The following is a 25,838-nucleotide window of genomic DNA, read 5'->3' as shown; positions in this document are numbered from 1 at the left end:
GCAAAAATTATGGGAGCACCGTGTGTGAGTGATTGGCAACGTACTTCAGTTAACGAGACGTCTGTTTGTCAAGCTGATGTAAACTGTGCGATTGTTTTTTTATTTGGTTCTATTTCGTTCTAGGTGTTATGTATGCTCGTCTGTGCAAAAGCCAACGTTGTCTTCTGCGTCAAAATTAAACACGCATCCCCTGAGAATTACAAACAATTCTCCGAGAATCATGATCATTTCGCAATAAAGTTACGCAAAAGTGGAAGCCAGACATGAAAAAAAACTGGTACCAACACGATTTAAGAAAGCCTACCAGCTCAAGCAATAAAAATAAATCATTGAAGCGCGGCAAGGGCTGGCGCACTTTCTAGACATCCGAGATAAAATACTTTGTAAAGCGATGACATATCACATCTGCATCCCAAGGGATGCGTAACTTGGAAACCGTGTTTCGGAACATATTTTCCACGAATTGGAAAATAGATATGAACTCATGGGGGTCTCCAGTTAGCCTAGTGGTTAAGGCGATGGATCGCCAGTCCGGAGACGGCGGGTTCGATTCCCGTTCCAGTCAGGAAAATTTTCTCGACTCCCTGGGCATAGAGTATCATTGTCCTTGCCTCACAATATACAAATTCATGCAATGGCAGGCAAAGAACGCCCTTCAATTAATAACTGTGGAAGTGCTTAAAGAACACTAAGTTGAAGCGAGGCAGGCCAAGTTCCTGTGGGGACGTAGAGCCTTAAAGAAGAAGAAGAAGAAGAAGAAGAAGAAGAAGAAGAAGAAGAAGAAGAAGAAGAAGAAGAAGAAGAAGAAGAAGAAGAAGAAGAAGAAGAAGAAGATGCCACAGTGTTCAAATTCGCCGAAAGCATGTCAGCATTTCCAATAAAACATTTGAATGAATCGATGTAGAATGTTTTAATAACATGCCTAGTAGAATTTTAGATGGTGCCTATTGAAGAATTTTCAGTAATATTCGCATAGCAATATATAGGGAAGTCCTTAGGATCTGAAGTGATACTAGGACTGAGTTTGAATTTAATAAATGCTAATGAACTTGTTGAATGAAACTAGGATATGTGTGTCATCAGTAATCTCAGGTTCCCATATTCGTCCTATTCGAAAACAAGCGATTACGGCACCGATTAATTCCGTTCTTTTTGTTTTCATGCGTGCTCACTTCTAACAAAAATACAAAAGTTAGAAACAAAATAAAAAGCAATTCAATCCTTTGTTTTTCGTAGGATGAAAATGAGAGCCACATGCTAAATAAGGGAACCAATACCCTATAATGAAATTCTGCAGTGTGTGAGAATTCAGTAAGAGACTCGTATGTAAATCGTTTAGAATGTTCTAAGAAATGCTTTCAATTCATGCTCATACATATTTCAATTATTTAATATTTTGACCGGCCGTTTTTGCTTGACGTTTTATATTATTTGATTCGTAAATCTTACAAAAATAAACCCAATAAAATATCTGAAAACTTGAAATGTGGAAAATGTGTAAAATTATAGCCACAACACTAGTTTGAAAAATGAAACAAAAGCTGTAAACTACTATCAACTACTAATATTTTTGGTCATTATCTCTCTGGTTCGAATTAGAACAAACATTGGTTGGAAATCGTCAGCCTTGTATGAAAAGTAAAAAAAAAATCCACTCTCAATATTATAACTCGTTTTTCTTCCAGTTTTCTAACTAAAGGCATGATTGGCGCTGGACTAGGTGCAATAAACTCGTTCAAAATCAACTTTCTGTCAGAAAATCTTCAAAACAATTACTGTTAACCACAAGTTGACACAATAAGGTATCTGATTCAGATGGAAGAAGTGAACGAAAACAGTCGTTTCGTTGTGAATTTAGATAATGCACAATTTGGTTTACCTGTTGTGCCAGGAATAGGGTCAAAAACCCTATTCTAAAACTTTTTGAGTATTTTGGCTTGAACTTCCTTTTTTACCCTTTTACACCCATAAGAAGGGTATAAATATCGCTCGAAAAAACGACTTTCGATCCAAGGCCCGGAGGGCCGAGTCTCATATACCAATGAACTCAGCTCGACGAACTGAGCAAATGTCTGTATGTGTGTGTGTGTGTGTGTGTGTGTGTGTGTGTGTGTGTGTGTGTGTGTGTGTGTGTGTGTGTGTGTGTGTGTGTGTGTGTGTGTGTGTGTGTGTGTGTGTGTGTGTGTATGTGTGTATGTGTGTGTGTATGTTCGTTACAAAAAAAAGTCACGCACGTTTCTCAGCCGTCTGCCAACCAATTTGAGTTCTCTTGGAAGCAAATGAAACCTACTACATCCTAGTAGAACGCTATTGAATTTTTTTTCGATTGGACGTTTGGTTACCGAGATATCTCTCGAAGAGTACTTATGAGTCATACATCCAAACTTTTTAAGATTTTTGACCAAGTGTATCATATAAAATTTTTTGGCCGTTTGTCGATCGATTTGGGTTCTCTTGGCACCAAATGAAAGCTACAGCATCCTAGTCGATCGCCCAGAAATTTTTTTTTTGATTGGACATTTGGTTACAGAGATATCTTTTGAAGAGTACTTAGGATTTATACAACTAAACCTTTTGAGATTTTTGACCAAGTGTATCATAATAAATATTCTGGCCGTCTGTCAACCGCAATTTCGATTCGACATTTGGTTACTGAGATATCTTACGAAGAGTATTTCTATAAATTATTTTTTATTAATCTATTCACTTACTTGATATCTTGCACTAGTTTTTGACCAGTCTATGGGAAATTATTTTTCAATAAATAATACTGACAAAGTGTATTGTTGTTTTCAATAAAATTATAAATAACATATTACAAATACACAGGAATTTTATGAAAACTAACAATATGTTAAATGAAAGCTTTGAATTTATATTTTGTGGGAAAAATGCAAGAACCGGACAGCGAAAATAACTAGCTAATGCCAAAACTGATTAGTAGATATATCATTTTTGTCCTTTTTTCACCATAACCATGAATACCAAGTACTTCGGAGCTAATTTAATCGACTGATTAAGAGATATTAGACAAAGTATATCTCGCTGATTTTCTTATCCATTTGTTAATCGATTCAAGATCTTTTGGCAGTTAACAAAAGATACAATATTCCAGAATATGTAAGCTATTTTTTAAAAATTTCACACAAGATTCTAGAAGGTGTCTGGCATTTCTGGTAGTTTAGTCCATGGTCCATGATGCTATTTTGGAAATAAATGGGGCACGTTCGGTGTAGTACTAGATTTGTAGTAATGAGCTGAATTTTAGTATGGTGAGAAGGTCAGTTCTCTGTTTCTGCAATGAAATGGTACAAAAAGCGTGGGTATTATGATTCGTTGCCAAATTTGATGCCGTTTGAGCAAAACTTTGGATAACTATGTTGTTTATGTTGCAAGAAATGGAGAAAACAACAACACTGTTGTTCAAAGTTTTACTCAAACAGCATCAAATTAGGCAAGGAATCATAATACCCACGCTTTTTGCACCATTTCAGAGCAGAAACGAAGAATTGACCTTCTCACCATACTAAAATTCAGCTCATTACCACAAATCTAGTACTTCATCGATCTGTCCTATTCACTAGATGCCAAATCCACAATATTTTCTAGAACTTTAAAATTTGGTCCATCACACAAAATAAATATGTTAAATACAAATCATACAACAATAGTTTTAATAAGTGTAAGTAGGGTTCTGTTCACCATAGGTGGATTAAATTGGGTTTTAATTTTTTTTCTGTGTATTTTAACTTATGCTAATCTTACTCTTCCTTGAATTTCCTGTCAGAATCACATCCGAAGGTTTTCAAAGAAATTCGTCAACTAGTTTGGTATTTAGGATTATGCTTTCTTGCTATTATTATTCCAAGAACTCTTCAACACACTTCTCAATCAATGCACATTGGATTAAATCAATCCCAAACGTGGAAAATATAAAAAAAAAATCTAAATACAAGACTTTATGTGTCCACCAACAGATCATTCGAAAGCAAATTTTCTCAAGAATCGATTGGTGACTGATTCAGCCCGCTCTACCCCAGTTTCCCCTAAAATTTGAGTATTTTCGTTATTTTACGGCATCTTTTATGATTTTGATGAATAGTTCGCTGGAATCACATTGCCCCAAATCCATTGAGTAAAGTTGCAAATGAGACGTTATTAAAATGTTGAAATTTTAGGGTATTATGGGGTCAAATAGGCAAAGGTATATTTTCAAGGTAAATTCTCAGTATTTATTTTTCCAAATGAACTTTTACTTAATATCAACTGCATAATAAATAGAATACAAACATACATACATTCATTTGCTCAACATCACATTTAAAACAAGACATAATAAACAATAGTACGCCACAATATTCGGTTTGTGGCTGCCGCTCTCCATCTTCGGTCACGCCCGATGCTCGCCAAGTCACGCTCCACCTGATCCGCCCATCGTGCTCTCTGCGCTCCACACCTACTTGTGCCAACTGGATCAGTGGCAAACGCCAACTTTGCAGGGTTGTTGTCCGGCATTCTTGCAACATGTCCTACCCATCGTATCCTTCCGGCTTTCGCAACCTTCTGGATGCTGGGTTCGCCGTAAAGAGCATCGAGCTCGTGGTTCATCCTTCTCCGCCACACACCGTTCTCCTGCACACCACCGAGGATCGTCCTTAGCACGCGTCGCTCGAAAACTCCGAGTACTTGCAAGGCCTAGAGATGGGCAAAACAGTTCTTTTAAGGGAATCGTTCTCAATTGAACAGTTCTTTAGAAAGAACTAGTTCTCGTGAACCGTTCTATCGTTCAGTAGTTTTTTCATCATTTTTTTTTTGTAAATCTAATTTAGAACTAATCACATATTAACGTACCTAACGTTTCAAAATATGACTTCCCTACTCAAGTCAGTTATCTTTTATTTATTTATTTTTGCCTTTCTCGTACTCTAAGTGTACTGGAAAGGCTATATGTTCACTCCAAAAATGACTTTTCGATAGAAGGCCCGGAGGGTCGAGTCATATATACCAATTGACTCAGCTCGAAGAATTGGGGTGATGTCTGTGTGTATGTGTGTGTGTGTGTATGTGTGTATGTGTGTGGACAAAAAAACTCACATCACTTTTTGGCAGTAAACCTCAACCGATTTTAATGACCGATGGTTCATTCGACGCGTAATCTGGTCCTATTGTTTCCTATTGAAAATGGTTCAGATCGGTCCAGCCGTTCCGGAGTTATGGCCATTTAGGTGTTCCGGAACGGTACCCCTGAAAGGGGCCAGACATGAAAATGCAACAAACCCATGCATGGGACCCATCAAACCACGGCATTTTCGATAATCTGATGAACGGTAAGCAGGAAAATAGTCTAAGACTATATATGAACCAGTAGTGTTCCGGAACCGGTTCCGGTTGTCCTACCGGAAGTGGCCAAATATAAAAGTGAACACAACCTATTCATGCGGCACATCAAACAGCGGCTTTTTCGGTAACCTGATGAACGATTAGCAGGAAATTAGTATCAGACAATATCTGAACCGGTAGTGTTCCGGAACCGGTTCCGGATGTCCTGCCGGAAGTGACCAAATATAATAGTGAACCAATCTCATGCATGCGACATATCAAATAGCGGCATTTTCGATAATCGCACTCGTTTAAACTCGTTTGTGTTCATTATCAAAAATGCAATATTTTTCCATCAGCAGCCTAAAACTAGCTTATACAAAATCAATATTTTCAAATTCTCTAGAAGCTATTCAATGATCATGACATTATAAACGAGTGCTCGATATACTGTAACCCATTAGAAACATGTTCAAAAATTGAGTTTCTGTCAGCTTTTCCCAAAACTGGACCTCTGTGCGGTGTTAATGTAAAGTAGGATAGATCAACTTATTATGGGAAAATTATAATATGTCACATCAACACTGAACAAAGTTTTTCCAATCTCCTTTTGCGTCTAAAATTACTGTGCACAATTTGGGTGCGCCTGGTTGAGCCCTCGCTCTTCTCATTGCGATTTAATATTGACTGGAAAATTTCCCTTTTCTGCATTTTTTTTTTTCATAAGGTCAGATTTTACATGAATCGTATTAGGCGTATAAGTAAGTATTCTCAGGATGGGCAAACGTCGACGGAAAGATCATGAGTACATATTCGACGAGAAAGGCACTACCACCACTAGGTGGATTCATCTGGGTTTTTTTGTAAATTAAACTACGCTAAAATATAAGATTTGTGATCTTGTGCATTTACCCGATATGTATTTATCAATTGCCGTTTTCGGACTAGCTGTATGTCATCAGAGAATTCTTCTTTTTTTTGGCACATCGTTTACAGCATTCACTCTCTCAGAAACTAAACTCTATCTTTGGAAAGCTGAATGAATGGTTCTGAGAGACATTCAGTTTTCTTGTTTCTGAGAGAACGGAGAACTACCGTTCTTTTCAAACGAACAATCGTTCAGTCATTCTTCCCAAAGAACTAGTTCTTTTGAACCGTTCGCGAACGGTTCGCCCATCTCTAGCAAGGCCTCCTCGAGCATGGTCCATGTCTCGTGTCCATAGAGGACCACCGGTCTTATTAGCGTTTTGTACATGGTGCATTTGATGCGTGGGTGAATCTTTTTAGACCGCAGCTTTTTCTGGAGCCCGTAGTAGGCCCGACTTCCACTGATGATGCGCCTTCGAATTTCACGGCTCACGTTGTTGCCAGCCGTCAGTAAGGATCCGAGGTAGACGCACACCTCCACCACCTCGAAGGTATCACGTCTATCGTAACATTACTACCCAGACGGATCCGGTCGTGTTCGGTTCCGCCTACCAGCATGTAGGGTGGATGTACCAATTATGGCACTTCTGAGGAAAACTACTTGTACAAAAATAACGAGAAGACCAACGAATGTCATTAATATATTAAAAGACAGCTAAGTTTCCACACTTTACAGGAAAAATATAGAAACGGAGCCAAAGCTACTTTTAGTATTCATTACAGCGTGTGCCAATGATAGGAACCCTGTACCAATTATGGGTACATTTTTTAGCTTCGGTTTCTTTTCGCACTATTTGCATGCATTCTTTATGGGATTAGTCATAACTGGTACACTATGGCGAAAAAGGGTGCAAGGGAGCCGAAGTTTTAAGGAAAATGATTTATTTCTACCATAATTTGAACAAAATGTGGAGTTTAAATGAGTGCAACCATCTTTTGTGAACGTGATCTGTTGTTCACGATTTTTTCTTGTTGGTTTACACCGTTAAAGGGTGAAATCAACTATGGCGAAAGATGAGTACTATAGCCATAATTGGAACACTTACTTTGTTTTTGAGTCATTAACCACCAGTCCGTCCTTTGCTGCTTCGCGTTTCAGGCGGGTGTACAGATCTGTCACCGTTCCAAATATTCTGGCGATAATGTCCATGTCGTCCGAAAAGCACACAAATTGACCGGGTTTTGTGAAAATCGTTCCCCGGCTGTAGAGCCTGGCTCGTCGCATCATACCTTCCAGAGCAATGTTGAACAGTAGGCATAAGAGTCCATCACCTTGTCGCAGTCTCCGGCGAGATTCGAAAGAACTGAATAGTTCACCCGAAATCCTTACGCAGTTTTGCACACTGTCTATCGTTGCTTTGATCAGTCTAGTCAGCTTCCCAGGAAAGCCATTTTCGTCCATGAGTTTCCATAGTTCTACGCGGTCGATACTGTCGTACGCCGCTTTAAAGCCGATGAACAGGTGATGCGTTGGGACCTGGTATTCACTGCATTTCTGGAGGATTCGCCGTACGGTGATGTTCTGGTCCGTTGTCGACCGGCCGTCGATGAAGCCAACTTGATAGCTTCCCACGAACTCTATCGTTTTAGATGGCAGACGACTTTCCTAAACTGCTTTCAAATGTTTGATGATGACGATGATTTCAATGACGAATTGTTCAACGTTAACTACCTTCAACTACACTCCACGGCGCGTGAACAAACTTGGTCACTCCTGCCTCTTCCACAGATCAGTACGAAGTGATCTTGTTAAACTTGAGGATCATCAGATCAATCGTCATATAATTGATTTCGTCACCGGAAATCACGAAGTGATATTCGCGATCCCGAAGGTTGCTCTCCCGCTCCCAACAGTCATATCCGCGCATTTCATTCTACGAGCAGTCTTAATCAACCACCTTACCGACTGCTCAAATCATGGGAGGAAAAGAATCGGGGAAAGGTCAATATCTTCTCAAAGGATTCTCGACGGGTCGATGTACGCTGTAGTAAAGCGAGAAACCCAGCATCTCTGATCACGCTGTGTCATAAAATTGCACGCGTTTTGCAGTGGGAACTCATTTAATTTTTTGTAGCAAACGAAAACTGGCTGATGAACAAATGAACATTTTTGCGGTGAATATGGCTTAGTCTGGTTCAAAGTTTCTAAGGCTTTCCAATAAATGTAAATAATCTGCTATTTTAATAACGACAATCTGAACAAAAATACTTAATGAACAACATACACATAATGGCTTCGTTACAGAGCTTAGAATCCTTCCCTAGCACTCGGGCGCTGGTCAGCCACCCCTAACATGGGGATCAGACGCTGTTGTAAATTCATGAGGTGAGTCAAGCCGATCAATGTTACCCCACTGATCAATGACACGCTGAACTTTCTGCAGCCTATGCCAATGTGTTAGAACCTGAAGAATAAATTCAACCGAGTTTAATATCAACCATAAATACGGGTGTATTAAAATGTTTCTAGCATTTGAAATAAATTTGTCAGAAAGTACTAGTATGTAATCCACTTCTTTCGGTTTTGCTTTTAACTGTCACTGTAGTAATGACAATTAACATTCCGATTGTCAACAGTAGAATATATACAAATAGATTATTTCGCTTGACCATGCTGAGGGTGACGGGTTCGATTCCCGGTCGGTCCAGGATCTTTTCGTAAAGGAAATTTCCTTGACTTCCTTGGGCATAGAGTATCTTCGTGCCTGCCACACGATATACACATGCAAAATGGTCATTGGCAGAGGAAGCTCTCAGTTAATAACTGTGGAAGTGCTCATAGAACACTAAGCTGAGAAGCAGGCATTGTCCCAGTGAGGACGTTACGCCAAGAAGAGAGAAGAGATTATTTCGCTCTCGAAAAAGATTACGAGTTCCCTGTGTTTAATCAGAGATCAAACATGATAAAAGTTGATTTGAATTTTGTCACGGACGGGATAGAATCTTTTCAAATTTTGGGACAGTCAAAAGCACCAGGATTAAACAGATCCAATAACCCCACGAGCAAAAATACGCTCATTACGAGTGGTCTCATGCATAAGACGAGCTTAAATTAATGTGATGTGGTTCACTGGCTTGTGAAAAGCAACATTAATTGAGCTGGCAGTTGGATCTTATTTTCCAAGTAAGAGAAAGCATTGCACCCAGTCATGCAGCTTGTGCAATATGAAAAATTGTCGCGGTTAATGAAAGTTAGAAAATTTTATCTCCACGGTATACCTATAGGATATAAACGCAAAGGTCAATGAATTTGTGGTTGTAAATGAAATTATCCATCAGTTGACTACAAAATAATAAGGCAAATCAACCATTCACAACCATGTCACGTGTTTTGATTTACTCTACACTTTGTAATAAACTCTGCACCCTGAAACATTGTGGTTGTTTCAGCTAACAACGCAGGTCACACAATTAGCTATAATCATAACATTAACGCACACATTATGATGGTGGTTTCAGAAGAAACTACGACCATCAATAATATAATGAACTGAAGCTCAGTGTGCGTCTACTCGGTGGCGCCAGTTTTCCAACGAGACGTCCTTTCTAAACACTGGATACACGAAAAGACCATTTGCAAGTTGGCACGTCAGCTGGGGTTTGTGCTTCTGAAGCTGAATCCTATTAGATCTATAACGTTCTCAACGGAGCATGAAAGTATCCTTTGCAGCGCATGTTTACAATTTATCTTGACGATAATATCTTGATTGGATAAACTTGAGACGAATTTTCGAGTGGTCAACTGGTGCCACCAATATTTGAAGTTTTCCTTTTCTTTTTATGCTTTTAAAATAGAACGAATCAAAGAAAAACCACAATCTGGGAAGAAATAACAAGCTCCAAACATAATTTGCTTTGTCGTACGTTGACCGTTTCCAATAAATAGATAGATAAATCTTCATTCAGAATCGAAAAAAAAACAATGACTATGAATTGCTCATATTTTTTTTTGTTAGTTGACTTTTATTCAACTGAGAGGGAGAGACGAACGCCCAAGGGCTCCCGAGCAGAGGAAAATATCAAAATAATAACAACGGAATCACAAAACCTGTTTTTATATCTTGGTTTGTTATTATTAACTAATTAAGTCATCACCGTTCCATAACATGTTCTGTTGGGCAATCTTATTTTGTTATGATCGTGCTCTTGGTATATTTTCTTTAAATTACATTTCAATAACATGTTTTGTTGTAGCACAAGTTCAGTTATTATTGTGTCATTGAGACTGTACAAATATTTTATCAACATAACTAGCATCAACATATTACAACATAACTAGCTTTGCAATCAAAACTACACCTCAAAGATTTTCGTTGTTCACATCATTCCGTGAGGAACTGGGAGAGAAAATATTATTTTGTCATCAGTTGCTCTTCTTTCTGACATTACGTTTTAACTGTGACAGAGCCAACTTATCAGCCTTTTGTTTTATAAGGACTTTGAAAAGTAAACCTGTTTATTTTTGGTCCCAGTTTCAGTTAGGTATGAATACGAATATAGAGAATGTAATAGAGTGTTAGCCATTTTATAAACATTTTGGATCAACTGGTGGAATTCAAGGACGAACAACACATTTTCGACAAAAATGTAAAAAAAAGTCATAAAGAAAAAGAACTCTATTGATTATTTTTAGACATTTTATTTTTATTGATTTCACTGCATCGAGCCCACATAGATTCACTTGGATAAATGTGTCAATGAATCAGGTAATAATGTAAATTACTCCTATAAACAATGAACCATCAAATAAAGGGCTTCAAAACGTCGATAGTTTTTCATCTTAAGTTGTTTGGAAAATAAACGAAAACTATTGTTTCTCTCTGTTTTCGATAATAAATCGCTTGCGACAACAATAGCGTCCCAATTATGAATGAAATATTTAACAATAGATCCTATTGTTGCGTATCCCATTGAAATCATATGGGACTTTGGAGGAGTTCCTATCCGCAACAGAAAAAAAGCAAATTTTTTTTTTTCAGATTGTTATCAATAACTTATTCATACCAAAATTTGTTATTGAAATATTTTAAAAATTCGCTGTTATTAAGTTGCTGTTGAAACTAACAAGACATGTTATTAAACAGGTCTTCCAGGAACATTTTTTTGTTATAATTTTTGTTATTTTGCCGCTTATGACAGACAAGTTTATAACAGGATATGTTATGTAAATAACATGAAAAAACTCTTTCCGTTACTCAGTTATTTTTCCAAAATAACACATTCTTTTATGCTGTTGCTATTCCCTTCTGCTCGGGCTGAAAGTCTCTTAAATAAAGACAAATCAAACAATCAATCAATCAACTGAGAGGGGAACAGTTGAATGCATGAGATGGTTCCGAAGCTGAAAAGTGTGCTCAGTCTTATTCGCAACAGAACGTTTGAAAGAAAACGAATATGATGTTCAAACGACGAAGTGAGAACATTACAAATCGAAATAGGCCCAACAAGGACAAACGTCTTGAAATCCCGCTTCAAAAGTGCATCAAAACTTCAGACGTACAAATCTCAATAAGAAAGCTCCACACAACAGTGAATTTTATTATTCTGTTCTTGCTCACTTTTAATAAGGTACACCGGGGCAAGTTGAAACGGGTGGGGCAAGATGAAGCAGCGGGTTAACATGATGTTATCCAATTATGGTAAACCTAAACAGCTTGAATGCCAAAACACATAGTTTTCGATTCAAACAATCTTTCGGCGAAAGAAAAATTTTCAAATTGTATTGAAAACTATTTCAAAACTTCGTGTTTCATCTTGCCCCACCCATTTCAACTTGCCCCGGTGTACCTTAAGCTTAAAAGAAGAAGATCATGAGCGCTGGTTTTGTTTACGAAGAAATTTGTGCGCTTGAAATCGTGAGTAGATTCCAAAGTCGGCCATTTTTGGGATTCTAACAAGCCTGTCTTTAAAGTAGGCCGGCTCTAAACTTATTTGTTAACATCAATTTTTACTCAAAGCTAACCTCAATAAGCATACCGTGCATGAATAAAAGAGTTTTATGGTACACATGGCGTTGATGGGAGGTGTTGTTTTGAAAGAGAGTCTTTTATCGAGTTTTATTACATATCCAGAAAAATCGATATTTTATTGATGATTAACCTGGGCTTGTTAGGGGAATATCTGTAAATAAAAAGAAAATCGGGTTAAGTACGGTTCCTTTGAATTCAGAGTCAAGTACAAGACACTGAAGACGACCTTACAGTTGATGTCGAAATACGTATCTGTCAAAGGATGCAAATTCTTAGTGGAATTCAAAGGAACCGTACTTAACCCTGATATTTTATTGTCAAAAATCTTGGAATGAAATTTCATGACATTCGTTTCTTTGAATCCAGAAATTTTACAGTCCCAAATTTGCTATCGGATGATTATGCCTTTTTCTAGAAAATTTCTAACTGCAAGTAAATAAGCCCGATCTTTCCCAAATTTAGACCATTGATAGACAGCTAGTTGATCAACTTACAGTAAAAGTTTGAGGATGTTTGATGCACTTTCCGAAAATTTACAGCTAGTTGACCATTTTTCGGAACGTTAAAATTTTGTCTGTTCCGATCATTTTGTCATCCCCTGTGGGGCTGTTCATAAATCACGTAGACCAAAATGTGGCCATCTCTTACTTCCCCCCTCTCCCCTCGTAGACTTTCGTTCATACAAAAATTTTAAAATTTGTATGAAGCGTAGACTTTGGCCAGACCCCCCCCCCCCCTCACCCCAAAAAGTCTACCTGATTTATGAACGGCCCCTGTATGCCTTTCCATAGCTGATACTTGCAGATCAAACAAAAAGTAATCAATACTAGAGACCAACTCAGTAACTGAGCAGAATACTTGGAATAGCGTTTATTTTATGAACGCAAAACCCATGGCAGTTAATCAGAATCCTTCAAATGCCTAATAATTCCCTAATCCCAGAAAAAAAAAATACTCGGCACAATTTTTTCTCATGCAAACTTTAAATACATTTTAAGTATTGTTATAAAGCAACAAAAATGATAATAGTTATTTATGTGACGAGTTGCAAAAAGTTGATTTTTCAGCACGAGTCGTACATTTATCCAACGAGGCTTACCGAGTTGGATAAATACATACGAAGAGTGCTGAAAAAACTCATTTGAGTTGCGGAAAAGTTGGCCATTATGATACTCAAATGAGTTGTATAAAATTGAAATTATGATACTGAATTGCATAAAATTATTTATTCCAACGATTTTTTTTGCGGAGATTCATATTATGCGATGTTTTAGCCCAAGAAACATTTTGATGACTAATTAGTCTTGTAGAGGTTCTGAGAACCTTCATAAATCCTTATACCATTTTTATGATGGTACTAAGAACCTCTTCTAGTCTATTTGGTTTAAAATGTGACTTGTGTTAGGGTACCTCCCAATTGCTAGAATTGAAAAAGTGTTCCACCGAGGAGCGATCGGCAAGATCATCGAGCTTATTCTGCATATCAGAGCACCGTTAAGCGTCTTCAGCCATTTTATAATTATTCATGTAACGGGTTGTAAAAAGTAGATTTTTTCAGTACGAGTCGTACATTTATCGAACGAGGCCGAGTTGGATAAATACGAAGAGTGCTGAAAAAGTCGAGATTTGCTGCGAGTTCCACGCAAAATGTTATGCAATGATTTTTTTTTCATAATAAAACCCAATTGACTTGCATAATGTTCATAATGCAACACAAAGGAGTTGCATTATAAACATCATACAACTATTTTTCATTGGCACAGCAACCCTCAATTTGGTTAACGATCAATCGCACCTACCAGGATCTCGTCGATTACGATGAGGAACGGTGACGAGGACCGTGTTCACCTCGTAAGCCAGAGTATAGCAGAATTTGATCCGATGCCAACCTGGTTCTCCAAAGTTCGGCCAACGGACTTCGCTCAGTCCTAGGACACATAACATGTGGAACTCCATAGTAAGAACGAAGGAAAAAGTTGCATCATTTTTCCAGCTCGCGCCACTGGTATATCTAGTCTAGAAGGCATCAAACTGTCATTGATAATGGTAAACAAAAAACATCTGATCCAAGTAGTAGTCCAGTTTTACCAAACATTCGCAAAATTTGCTGCTGACAACCCACTTACTCATCAAATCATAAAATGTTTAAAAGCTACGGAATAACGCATCTATGTATTACATTTCGATTTCCGTTTTTATTTGAGAGTAGGAAAACGAATTCTAGACCAAAACAAAGTTTCATGACAATTTATGTTTTACTACTATTTTCACGTGCTGCCAGTTTAGATCTGCGAAGTCTTTGTTTTGCTTCATATCTATGAAAAATGGTATACATGTTGCAAAACGACTTGGTAACAATGGTATAACGCATTTGAAATTTCGGTGCCCTCTATACCAGCACACGCAATAAAAAAGGGCTTCAACTTTTTTGCCAGAGTTCCACTTATGTTATGTGCCTAGGATCTTAAGCACTCTTAAGCTTCATACGGTATGCCTCATTGGCTATTTGTGCTGGTTTACCTTGCTGGGCTTAGGTTAGTACAATCAGTAGCAAAAAAAAAAAGCCGAGCTGGTTTTTTTCTCCTAAAATCCGTCATGTTCAATCTGCTGCAACTTTGACAATTATCAATATTTTTGTCTGAAAATTTTACCACTTCATCATCAACCACCACATTATCAATGTATTATGTAAGGTCAAAATTTTCAATTGATAGAAATTAGAAATTTCGAGTTATAATAACTAATATGAAAAAACCATTTTTAGACATTCTTTTTTCAACAATCCATATTTTGGTGAAACATTTAAGTAGTTTCATATAAAAATTTACTGCAGCGTCAGTAAATATAGGAAATGTTGTGGTCAAAATTTGAAATGTTTTGCATCCAGCGGTTTGGGCCACAGAAATCGTCAAAGTTGAAGTACTAGTGTGGGTGCCTACAGTTTTCACTCCATATTGACCATGCTGAAACAGCGGTGCAGAAAAAAAGCCGAGGGCAATTCGTTCCATTAATCTTTAGATCTATGTTTAAATAAGCAATCCATATTATGTGATATATTTCTCGGCTTTTTTTCTGCACCGCTGTTTCAGCATGGTCAATACGGAGTGAAAACTGTAGGCACCCACACTGGTTCTTCAACTTTGACGATTTCTGTGGCCCAAACCGCTGGATGAAAACATTTCAAATTTTGACCACAACATTTCCTATATTTACTGACGCTGCAGTGAAATTTTTATGAAGCTACTTAAATGTTTCACCAGAATATGGATTTTTGAAAAAAGTATGTCCAAAAATTTTTTTTTTCATATAAGTTGTTGTAACTCGAAATTTCTAGTTTCTATCAATTTGAAATTTTGACTACACAAAACACGCGGCGCGAGACAGGACACAACACTTATAGTTCTTACAAAAAATTAAAAGGGGTTTTAATTTACCTTTTAAGTCGACCGGTTTCGGGCTCGACGTTGCCCATCTACAGGACGATGTCCGACTGATTACGTTAGGCACTAATACAATTGTACTGCGTACAGTACTCGTCGACGAAAATGCTGTTGTTCTACTGAATTCTCAGCTTTGTCAGGTTGAAGGGGGGTGACTGTATCGGGGCATCGTCTTCATTCATGAGAGGACGATTCGCTGTGGCAATGTACATGGACTCCCATGCGTTTAACTGGGTGGATTTTCTCACATTCTTCACCAGCTTAGCATTTTCCCAATCCGCAGCATGGTCCAAATGAGTAGTGTGTACTGCCACGCTTGATTCATTGGTCCGTTTGTTTTCGACCGCGTGTTTATGTTCACGAAGACGAATTTTGAACTTCCGGCGAGTTTGCCCAATGTACACCGCAGGGCAATTTTGACACGGTATTTGGTAGATCCCAGATTTTTCATCCGCTGGGACCTTGTCTTTCAGGTTGCACAACAGGTCTTTCAACGTGTTACTGCTTTTGTATACAACCTGATATCCATGGTGCTCAAGGGTTGCATGGATCGGGTTCGAAATTTTTGGGTAGAACGGAAGGCTGATCCTTTTAACTTCCTCTTTTTCCGGCTTCAGTGTCGTGGCATTCCTCCTGTGTTTCTTTCTCTCGTGTTTCCGGAGAATTTTATCCACAAATTCCCTGTTATAACCATTCAACTCCCCAGCTCGGTGGATTTTATTTCTCTCTTCCACGAAATCCTCTCTTTCCATGGGAATGTTATACAAGCGGTGTGCCATGGAATGGAACGCTGCTTGCTGTTGCGCACCAAAATGATGAGAATCCGAAGTAATATACCTGTCCGTAGAGGTGGGTTTGCGGTAGATTGCGTACTTTAATCTATTTTCCTCTGTCTTGGAGATCATTAGATCAAGGAACGGTAGTTTCCCGTCCACCTCTTTCTCCAGCGTAAATTTTATGCTCTCATGCTGGGCATTCAGCAGGTCAAGTACCTGGGATAGATACCGCTCCTTTACAACAGCGAAAATATCGTCCACATAACGTCTCCACACTCGGGGGAACAATTTTTCTTTTTGCAGTTCTACTTCAAAGTCGCTCATGAAAACGTTTGCCAGCAGTGGGGATAGTTTGCTGCCCATGCTTAGACCGAAGGTTTGTTTATAGAACTTACCCCTGAACGAGAAGTAGTTCTGATTCATACAGACCTCAGCTACCTGCAGGTAAGCGGCTATCTGGTTATGCGGTACACGACTCCTCTCTAGATGTCTTCGCAGGCTCCGCAAAGCATCGCCCACTGGTACGCTAGGGAATAGCGCAGTCACATCAAATGAAACCAACACCTCCCCACGCCGAACTTCGACATCTTTCAAATGCTCTACCAACTCTACTGAGTTACGGACGCTTTTACCGTGGGCTATCGGGAATTTCCGTAATTCATTCACTAACCAACCTGCCATTTTCTCAGTGGGGGTATTAACGTTTGATGAAATCGGTCGCATCGCCACTGGGTTTTTATGAATTTTCGGCAAGCAGTATAACGTCGCAACTTTCGGGTTGGGTACGAGAAATCTCCGTTCCAACCGGTCTTCTCCCATCAAACGCGCAACTTTTTGGCGGACGGCATTGGCCTCTTCAACCATCGCATTAAGAGGGTCTCTCGGTTTCCCGTTCTTAAATTTGCACTCTTGGTATGGTATGGTATGGTAATTTTGACCTTACATTATCAATATATTGATGATGAAGTGGTAAAATTTTCAGACAAAAATACTGATAATTGCTAAAGTTGCAGCAGATTGAACATGACGAATTTTAGGAGAAAAACCCAGCTCGGCTACTGAGTGTACATTCCAAGTTCCAAGTCTTGTTCGTTGTTTCGTGTTGAATCAGTTGCCATTCGTAATCTTTCATTTTCAGTTTCTGTAACGGTTTCTGGGTTACGGGAACAGTAGGTTGTTGGCCTAAGGTCCCCCAACCACCGTGATGGCTGCCCATGATAGCATAGTCGACGTAACCACCATTGACAATGTCAGCATTCACAAGCTAATATCTATCATATGTGCATGATTGTGACCAGTTTTACTCAATAAAAGAAAAGATCTAATCACTATGTAGATGTCAACCTGAAAAAAATGTAAATTTTCCATTTTTATTGTTAAAATTTCAAAAGTGTGTTGAAAACTACAGTGGCGCGTACGTCAACTAAGCGAATATGAGCAGATAGGGATGCCACCTTAGGTATAGCTTCCGGTGGAGGAGCATTTCATATTCTGCCGCTGGATGACAGAACAGACTCTGTTTGTGCCGCACCTCCTTGGTGAACAGACGCTCGGGACGTACCTTCTCAATATTGCTGACGTCATAAGGGCAACAATGCCCATCAGGCTGCACTATCAACCAAACAGACAACTCTTAGCATGCGGTCTTTTTTATCGCTTGAATCATATAGACTGTTTCAGAAATTATAAATACACTAACGATAACCTGCCGTTTCAATTTGAGCACAATATCCAGAAAAGTTTCTCCTAGCTCTTATAGTAAACATGCTTACGAAGCAAATAATACCAATTTTGTTGATGTTTCTGATACAAGTTAAAAAATAGGGCTCTGTAAACTAGTTGATTAAAATTTGAAGTTGCACAAAGTGGTCAAAAAATGTAGCATAGTAGAAAAGAAGAAAATCTTACAGATAAAATATTTAATTTCCAAACACAATCAAAATTGCTGTGTCGATAATAAAATATATTTCTCGATTAGTAAGAGTATTTTTTACTGGAATATTTGATCAAGAATCACCATTACGGGCCTTCTCAAAACAAACATTTTTGTTTCAAATTTCTCAACAACACCAGTAGCAACAAACGTTAAGCAAACGAATGTCTTAATTACTGTTTCCTGCATTCGTTTTTATGGTATGACAAGTTTTGCCATCTGAAGGATCGAATGAGCTGAAAAAATAAGTTTGTTTAGATTAAATGCGTTCAGGAAAGCTAAGAAACTGTGTGGTAGTTCTTATGTTCCGTAGAAAACCTTAAAAAATGAGAAACTTGATCTCCGAAAAAATGTTGTGGAAATGCCTTTATCGATTTTTCCCAAATTTTGATCAAGGCATTCCTTAGACAACTTGTTGAGAAATCGAATGTGATAAAAAATTTAGATAATTTTTGGTAATTAGTGATAAAAAATGTTGAAATCATCAAAAAACAAATGCAAATTTGAAAAATTAAGTTATTTGTTAGAGAACTCGACTGTTCTTTAAAATATCGAGACAATTGTAAGGAAATATAAAAATATGGAGTACAATATGCTATACTCTGAAAAAAATTGGTTAAAATCGGTAGAACAGTTTATTTAATTTAATAAACAAAGTGTATTTATAATTTCTGAAACAGTCTATAGAAGTATGGGAAACTTATGAGGACGCTCTTCCTATCGTCACACCGTTTTGCAGCCTAGCTAGATCTTCGCTTCTCGTACCTATTTTCACTCGCTCAATCGCGGCTTATGCGTTCCTTCGCTTCTCTAACTTCCTCTAGGGGTCATCCGTGATCCACTAAATTCTTTGAGTGCATCGCTCACCCAAATCATTCTCGCCGGTGCGGCGGTCACATGCAAACATTTAGTGTGTTCTATCGATTGGTCAGATACTAAGGGATCGTTCGCATAAAACGTAACGCTAAAAGGGGTGGGAGGGGGTCTACCACTGTATTACGCTCCATACAAAATTTCAAAATTCCCCACACAAAAGTTGTTTCGTGGGGAAAAGGATGGGGTCTAAAATTAGAAAATTTTGCTTTACGTTTTATGCGAAACCCTGCGTTTATCCTTGAGCTTTGATTGATTCTGGCGGAAAACTTTTTCTCTGGCGTTTGTCATTCGGGCGAATGTGACCTCGAATATGACACAATCCAAATTTGATCGCAAAATAGTCCACCTACTACTATTAGCGATCAGCGAAATTACCAGGAGTGGTAGAACCCAAGAAGACAGAATATATTATATTGTTTTGTAAATTGGTTGTATAAACCAGAACAAATTTTATTAGAAACTGGACCCCTCCATGAACATGTTGAATTTTCAGTGTACCAATTTAGGCCAAGAAAGTTCCATCCCCAAAATTTACGTGTTGAGCTGGAAATGCTACACGGCGGGGCCGTCATCAAAAATCGTTTGGGTCACCGATTCGGCAATAGTTCCACTCCGGAAGCAACGTATCAAGCCACTGATGCTGAAGCCAATATTTTTATCATAGCTCTCCGTTTCCCAGCTCGTGGGTGTGCTTTTTATGGTGCTACTTATAGGCACATGTTGTGGAGAGGAATTTCCTCATTCTCGATCCTTTTTCAGCAGGGGAAGGAGAAACATACCGGCAGTTATTGTTACTGTAATAAATTATCTGCATGTTTCCTTTTCGGTCGATGGCAAAAAACCGAAGCAAACTCTCCTGTTTTCAATCCAGATGTTTTTATTTAAGTTTGACGTGAGTACCTGTTATTTTAAAGTAGATGCTACCAACAACGATAAATCTCACCTACACCTGGTATTCACCCGAATATCCAAAGATAGAAAACATAATTCTCTCTCTTGTCGGGGTTTTGAAATTCATATCGATCAACCATTTATTTTTGGATTGATTAACAATATTGAATTCTTAGGAAGAGCAGTCCTTAGCCGGAAGGATTGAGACGAAATAAATCAATGAGTAGCTATCTTTGAATTCCAGATTTCCATGGACAAGCAATCAACATTTTCTGTACAGATGTTTATATTTATTTGCTTGCAGAATACACTGTAACCGCTCGATAACACAGCAGAGAAATAATTGTAATTAATGGATTGAAAACAATATTGTCATCTTGCCGAGTGGCAAGTAATCCATTTCACAACGGGCTCACAGCTCATGAAGAACGCAGCAATATCGCCAGTGAAAGACTTCAAACGATGTAAATCAGAATGTGACCCACGTGAGCCAAGCAGTTAATCTTCATAAAGAGAAAACTTTCATGGAAGATATAAAACATGGCAGTTGGAACTTGCTTGGGTTGTATTTATAGTTGACAGTTTGTCAGTTTTCAGCAATGCCAGTAACAAATATACCCTTGGACGAATTCAATCAGCAATATAGAGGGTTTGGCAAAATGGTACGTTAGGTATTTTTCAATATAGTTTGTGAAAGATTAGTGGTGCAGAAGCTATGTATAATAGTGGATTTTTTTTCTTTTTTAGATTAGGGAAAAACCCCTGGAAGCGGAATTCTATTATTGTCATTGCTAAGAACAAAGACTTTTTTTTTACATTTCAGTCGTGTTGAAATAACTTCAGTTGATTTCAGCAATAGCAAAGTACTCTGATAAAACTGTTTTACAGCGAAACGCTTAACAATGAAAAAATGCTTCATGCATAAACGCATCAATTAGCCGGATAGCACGTAAACCAATGTTGTAATCAATTTTAACCGCCTTTATAAAGCACGATTTAAAAACATGGTCCAATAGTGAAAAATAAAATAAGTTGTTATTCATGGTAGCTATTCAACGAGATAGCTTCTGGAATGGGGTTAGTTTTTATTGTTGTTTACTTGTTGTTTTGTGTAGTGACACGGTTTGGACAGGCACCGAATAGCCTTCCACCATGGTGTCAGTTGGTTGGTCCAACGCACGCTGACGATTATGATTGGAATCGAAAAGTTTCCGATATGTCGTAGCATATTTTTATTCTGTTTTGACGTGGGATTCGCGTTAGAATCAGCTGCTTTCTTCAGGGTGATGTAATTAATGAAGAATGATTTTTTTTATACAAAAGAAATAATCGGAGATCATTTGAGTTATTTTTGAAGTGAATCGCCACAATAGATCAAATATTGGTCGCAGTGGTTGTGCCCCGTACAGAGAAAAAAAATCATATATTTTCAGGATTCAGGAACCGTCGACGGAAAACTATGAGAACATATTCGACGAGAAAAGCACTATCACCACTAGGTGGATTAATTTGTTTTTTTTTGTTTTTATTGGTGTGACCAAATTTAAGGGATTATATACTCGGGTAAAGTTTGTTTTTTTTTAATTCTTTTATCATAAAGTATGGGTTCTTTCTTACGGATGCTATATCAAATTTTTAAAGAGATCCAAGCTGTAGAAACGAATATACAGCGTTTTGCGCCTTGCTCCCTTATGAGTCGTAGTGTAGGTATATTTGAAAATTTAAATGCTTGAACATGATTATCTCGGAATCATGTTTTTTTTCCGAAAACGTCGATGCGGTAACTACAATCGCGGAGTCAGTTTTCAATCGATTTCAACAAATCAAGTCAAGTACAAGACAAGTACAAGTACAATACACTGAAGACGACCTTACAGTTGAGGTCGAAATACGTATCTGTCAAGGGATGCAAATTCTTAGTGGAATTCAAAGGAACAGTAGGGAAGACTGGGGAGACTTGATCCCTTTTTCTTAATTCACCTAAAACTTTAAGAAAAATAACAAAACTAGATCCAATTTCCATACAAAATGACAGGTAACATCTATCGCAAGTTAATACACAACAGAATGCACAGTGGGAAAAATCGACCCAAAAAACGGATCTTTTAACGCCGCTGGTTTCGGTACGTGAAGTTGACCATTTCTGACGTAAAAAATTACGAGAAATCGATTGGTGCTAAATTCATTCACCGCACGGCACGGGAAGTGGTCCATTTTGCCCCATTTTGCCCTTTTTTTTATACAAAAAGAGAATCAAAATGTACTTTCAAACAATCAACACGACTGTAGATCGTTGAAAATAGCTGCAGGTGTAATTGGAAGTTAGTAGCCATCATAAGAATACATAAAAGATCCTTTTTCATGGTTATTTTGCCCCGTATGCCCCAACAACTGCTAATTATTCACATTTTTTCCTAATTATGAGTGGATTTTAATGTTACTGATTCGAAGTTGACTTGTTTGGCATACACAAAAAGCGCTAGATGTATAATCACCAGAATCATCTTCAGGAGTTGTCCGATTTGCCCCATTTTGCCCAATTTTCATGAAAAAATAAGATTTAAAATGTGTTTATGAAAAATAAATCCTGCTTTGGAACGTTGAAATTAGTTGTAGGTGCAATTGGAAGCTAACAGTTATCATGCGCATATATGAAAGATATTTACCCTATTTTACCCTACATGCCCCTAAAACTGCTGGATAATAACATATTTTATATGGTTTTGTTATGTTACTGGATGCAAAACATGAAGTCATGGATAATTTTTTATATATATACAAATACGGTTTATCGATTTATACTAGAACCATTCTCGGTAATGATATGAATAGCTGTCCATTTCACCCCAATTGGCCCTGATTTTTTTGCCATGTGATGAATAAATTAATTTGCCCTGATTATTTTACTGTCCTTTCGATTACATTGGTTTCAGTACCAAAAGTCCATCAATTCGGACATAAGCAAATGCGGGAAATCAATTCATACATGAGGCGACAACAAATCAGGGCAAATTGGGGTAAAATGGACAGCTATTTGTACCCCCCGAGAATGATTCTAAAACCAATCGATAAACCGTATTTGAATATATAAAAATTATCCAGGACTTCATGCATTGCAACCAGTGACATTACAAAATAATACAAAAAATCATTATCATCCAGCAGTTTTAGGGGCATGTAGGGTAAAAAAGGGAAAATATCTTTCATATATGCGTATGATCTCTGTTAGCTTCCAATTGGACCTTAAACTAATTTCAACGTTCATAGCAGTATCTGTTTCTTATAAATGCAATTTAAATCATTTTTTCTATGATTATAGGGCAATATGGGGCAAATTGGACAACTACTGAAGATGATTCTGCTAATAACAGATCTAGCGCTTTTTGTTTATGCAAAAAAAAAGAAATTCAAATCAGTAACCTTAAAAATCCATTCATAATTATGTAAAATTCACAATTTCCAGCAGTTGTTGGGGCATATGGGGCAAAATAAGCATTTAAAAGGATCTTTCATATATGTTTATAATTTCTATTGACAGCTTATTACACCTGCAGCTGATTTCAATGATCTACAGTCGTGTTAGTTGTTGGAAAGTACATTTTGATTCACTTTTTGTATGAAAAAAGGGCAAAATGGGGCAAAATGGATCACTTCCCGTGCCGTGCGGTGAATGAATTTAGCACCAATCGATTTCTTGTATTTTTTTACGTCAGAAATGGTCAACTTCACGTACCGAAACCAGCGGCGTCAAAAGATCCGTTTTTTGGGTCGATTTTTCCCACTGTGGAATGCCTTTAATTTATTTTTAAAGTTTTCAAAACTGTGTTTATATGGAGGCATGTCTTATGATGTGTTTTTCAAAAATGGGTGACACTTGATCCCCCTTTGAGCGCATGGTTTATTTGAAGGGAAAATAATTCCAGAGTCTTCCTATTCATTTTCTTTTCGAGTTTTCTTGTAGTTTCGATGAATATGGAGTGTTTGAAATTATAAGATTTCCGGGGCAATATGGACACCCGGGGCAGAATAGACACCCTCAATATTTTGAAATATGCGAACTTTTTTGAACTTTTAATGAATGGAGAATATAGTACATTTCAGGCCAAACATGTCTAAAGGTCCTATCTGCAGAAGAGAGGCTCTCTTTGGTTTCTCTTTCTTTCGTTAATATCTCAGCTGTTTATTTGTATTATGAATGCCTCCTTGTATTGAACGATGGTCAAAACAATCGTCTTTTGATTTGTACTGCAAAAACAGTTGAATAGTGTACCATTACATTGCAATAATTGAAAGAGAAAGTGAAAAATGAGAGCCTCTCAATTGCAGATAGGACCTATTGAAATGTTTGGCCTGATTTGTCTAAAACGTAGTTTCTGGAAAGAAACATTCGAAATTAAAATTATACTTGATTTTACACGAAAAAGTTGCGTCCTCCGTTTTTTGTGCATGAAAATTATAATTTTCACACCATCTAAAATAAGATTTAGTTATTAATTTATTGCAGGTCGATTGAAATATGATATTTCTAGAACACATGCAAGTAGTTTTGCTGTATCTACATGCTTAACATGTTTATATTTTCTTCTTTATATTTCAAAAATCAAGTTTGGAAAAATCTTCTGCTGCCAGGGCAAAATGGACACTCACCTTTTTGAAAGAAGCGGCAAGGGAAAAATATAACCTAAATCACAAACCAACCAAATTCTTCAATTTCAGTGTATTTTTGGTTAAATGTTCACTATAGTAGACATAGGGTGAAACAAATCGGTCAAAAAACGACAGCAGTGGAAAATAGTTGTTCTAGGCACAACTGTACATGCCGACAAAAAACGAAGCTTTATCCAAAACAGCCTGAATTTGAATTAACTGAACAAAAATGAACTACTTCGGCGTATTATTCATCCATAAAAGTTGTTCTGTAATGAAATGACTTTATAGGTGTAAATAATGTACGAAATTCGTAAAAGTCTCATGGTGTCCATATTGCCCCATAGGGGTGTCCATTCTGCCCCGTATGCTTGAAGACGGTCATGAAAAACTAACATTTTTCATAACATTTTTTGAAGTGGATAAATCATTTTTCTTCGTGAACATTCTTATGCAATGGATGCTAAATAGACTTTAAAAGTATACATGTATAAAAAAACTAAACTTTTTTTGACATCTGGCCAGGTCAAGTTGGCAAAAACCTTAGGGTGTCCATATTGCCCCGCCTACCCTTATGCCGTATCTTCAAAATGGGGAGACTTGATCCCCCTTTTCTTGGTTTGTACTAAAGTTTTAATTATCTGACACATTTTATCGTTTAATAGACTAGAATTCCAAGTAAATACGGGCTTCCGAATAGAATTTTATTTTTCACATGTATAATGTGTGTGTAATCCTCGAGGGATCAAGTCTCCTCATGTCACTGTTGTGTATACTAAGCTGATTTAATTAAAATATGTTAACAATAGCCTTATTTAGATAAATAAGTTTGAAAGTATTTTATTTAAACTATGTGCTGTGAAATTTTGACATGATTTGGTTCAATTTTCACAAAGTTATTGAGATTTTTCGGAATCGCATAAAAGATTTTTGAAGGACTGAAAACAAACCATCAGCCGTTAAAAAATAAGGCAATGTACAATCAAAATCACTTGTAGCCAAAACATAGCCGTTTGTCCAGTAGTAGTTTTGGAAAAATATGTTAGAAGAAAAATGTTTT

At 37.5% G+C, this 25,838-nt stretch overlaps 2 protein-coding genes across 3 annotated transcripts in view; one reads left to right on the top strand and one right to left on the bottom strand.

The window, feature by feature from the left end:
• Positions 1–25,838, top strand: part of LOC109416504 (G-protein coupled receptor dmsr-1) — a 76,725-nt gene that overhangs the window by 5,686 nt on the left and 45,201 nt on the right. The window lies entirely within an intron of this gene.
• On the bottom strand, positions 15,772–16,794 carry LOC134286613 (uncharacterized). Its single transcript, XM_062848247.1, has one exon. The coding sequence runs from the start codon at positions 16,792–16,794 to the stop codon at positions 15,772–15,774; it is 1,023 nt and encodes a 340-aa protein (XP_062704231.1).

The sequence above is a fragment of the Aedes albopictus genome, chromosome 2 (assembly GCF_035046485.1).
Source record: "Aedes albopictus strain Foshan chromosome 2, AalbF5, whole genome shotgun sequence".
NCBI classification, from domain to species: domain Eukaryota; kingdom Metazoa; phylum Arthropoda; class Insecta; order Diptera; family Culicidae; genus Aedes; species Aedes albopictus.
This window is presented reverse-complemented; position numbering and strand designations above follow the sequence as displayed.

Coding starts and splice junctions, on each gene's coding strand:
- LOC134286613 (XM_062848247.1), bottom strand. CDS start 16,794: ATGGGCAGCAAACTATCCCCACTGCTGGCAAACGTTTTCATGAGCGAC.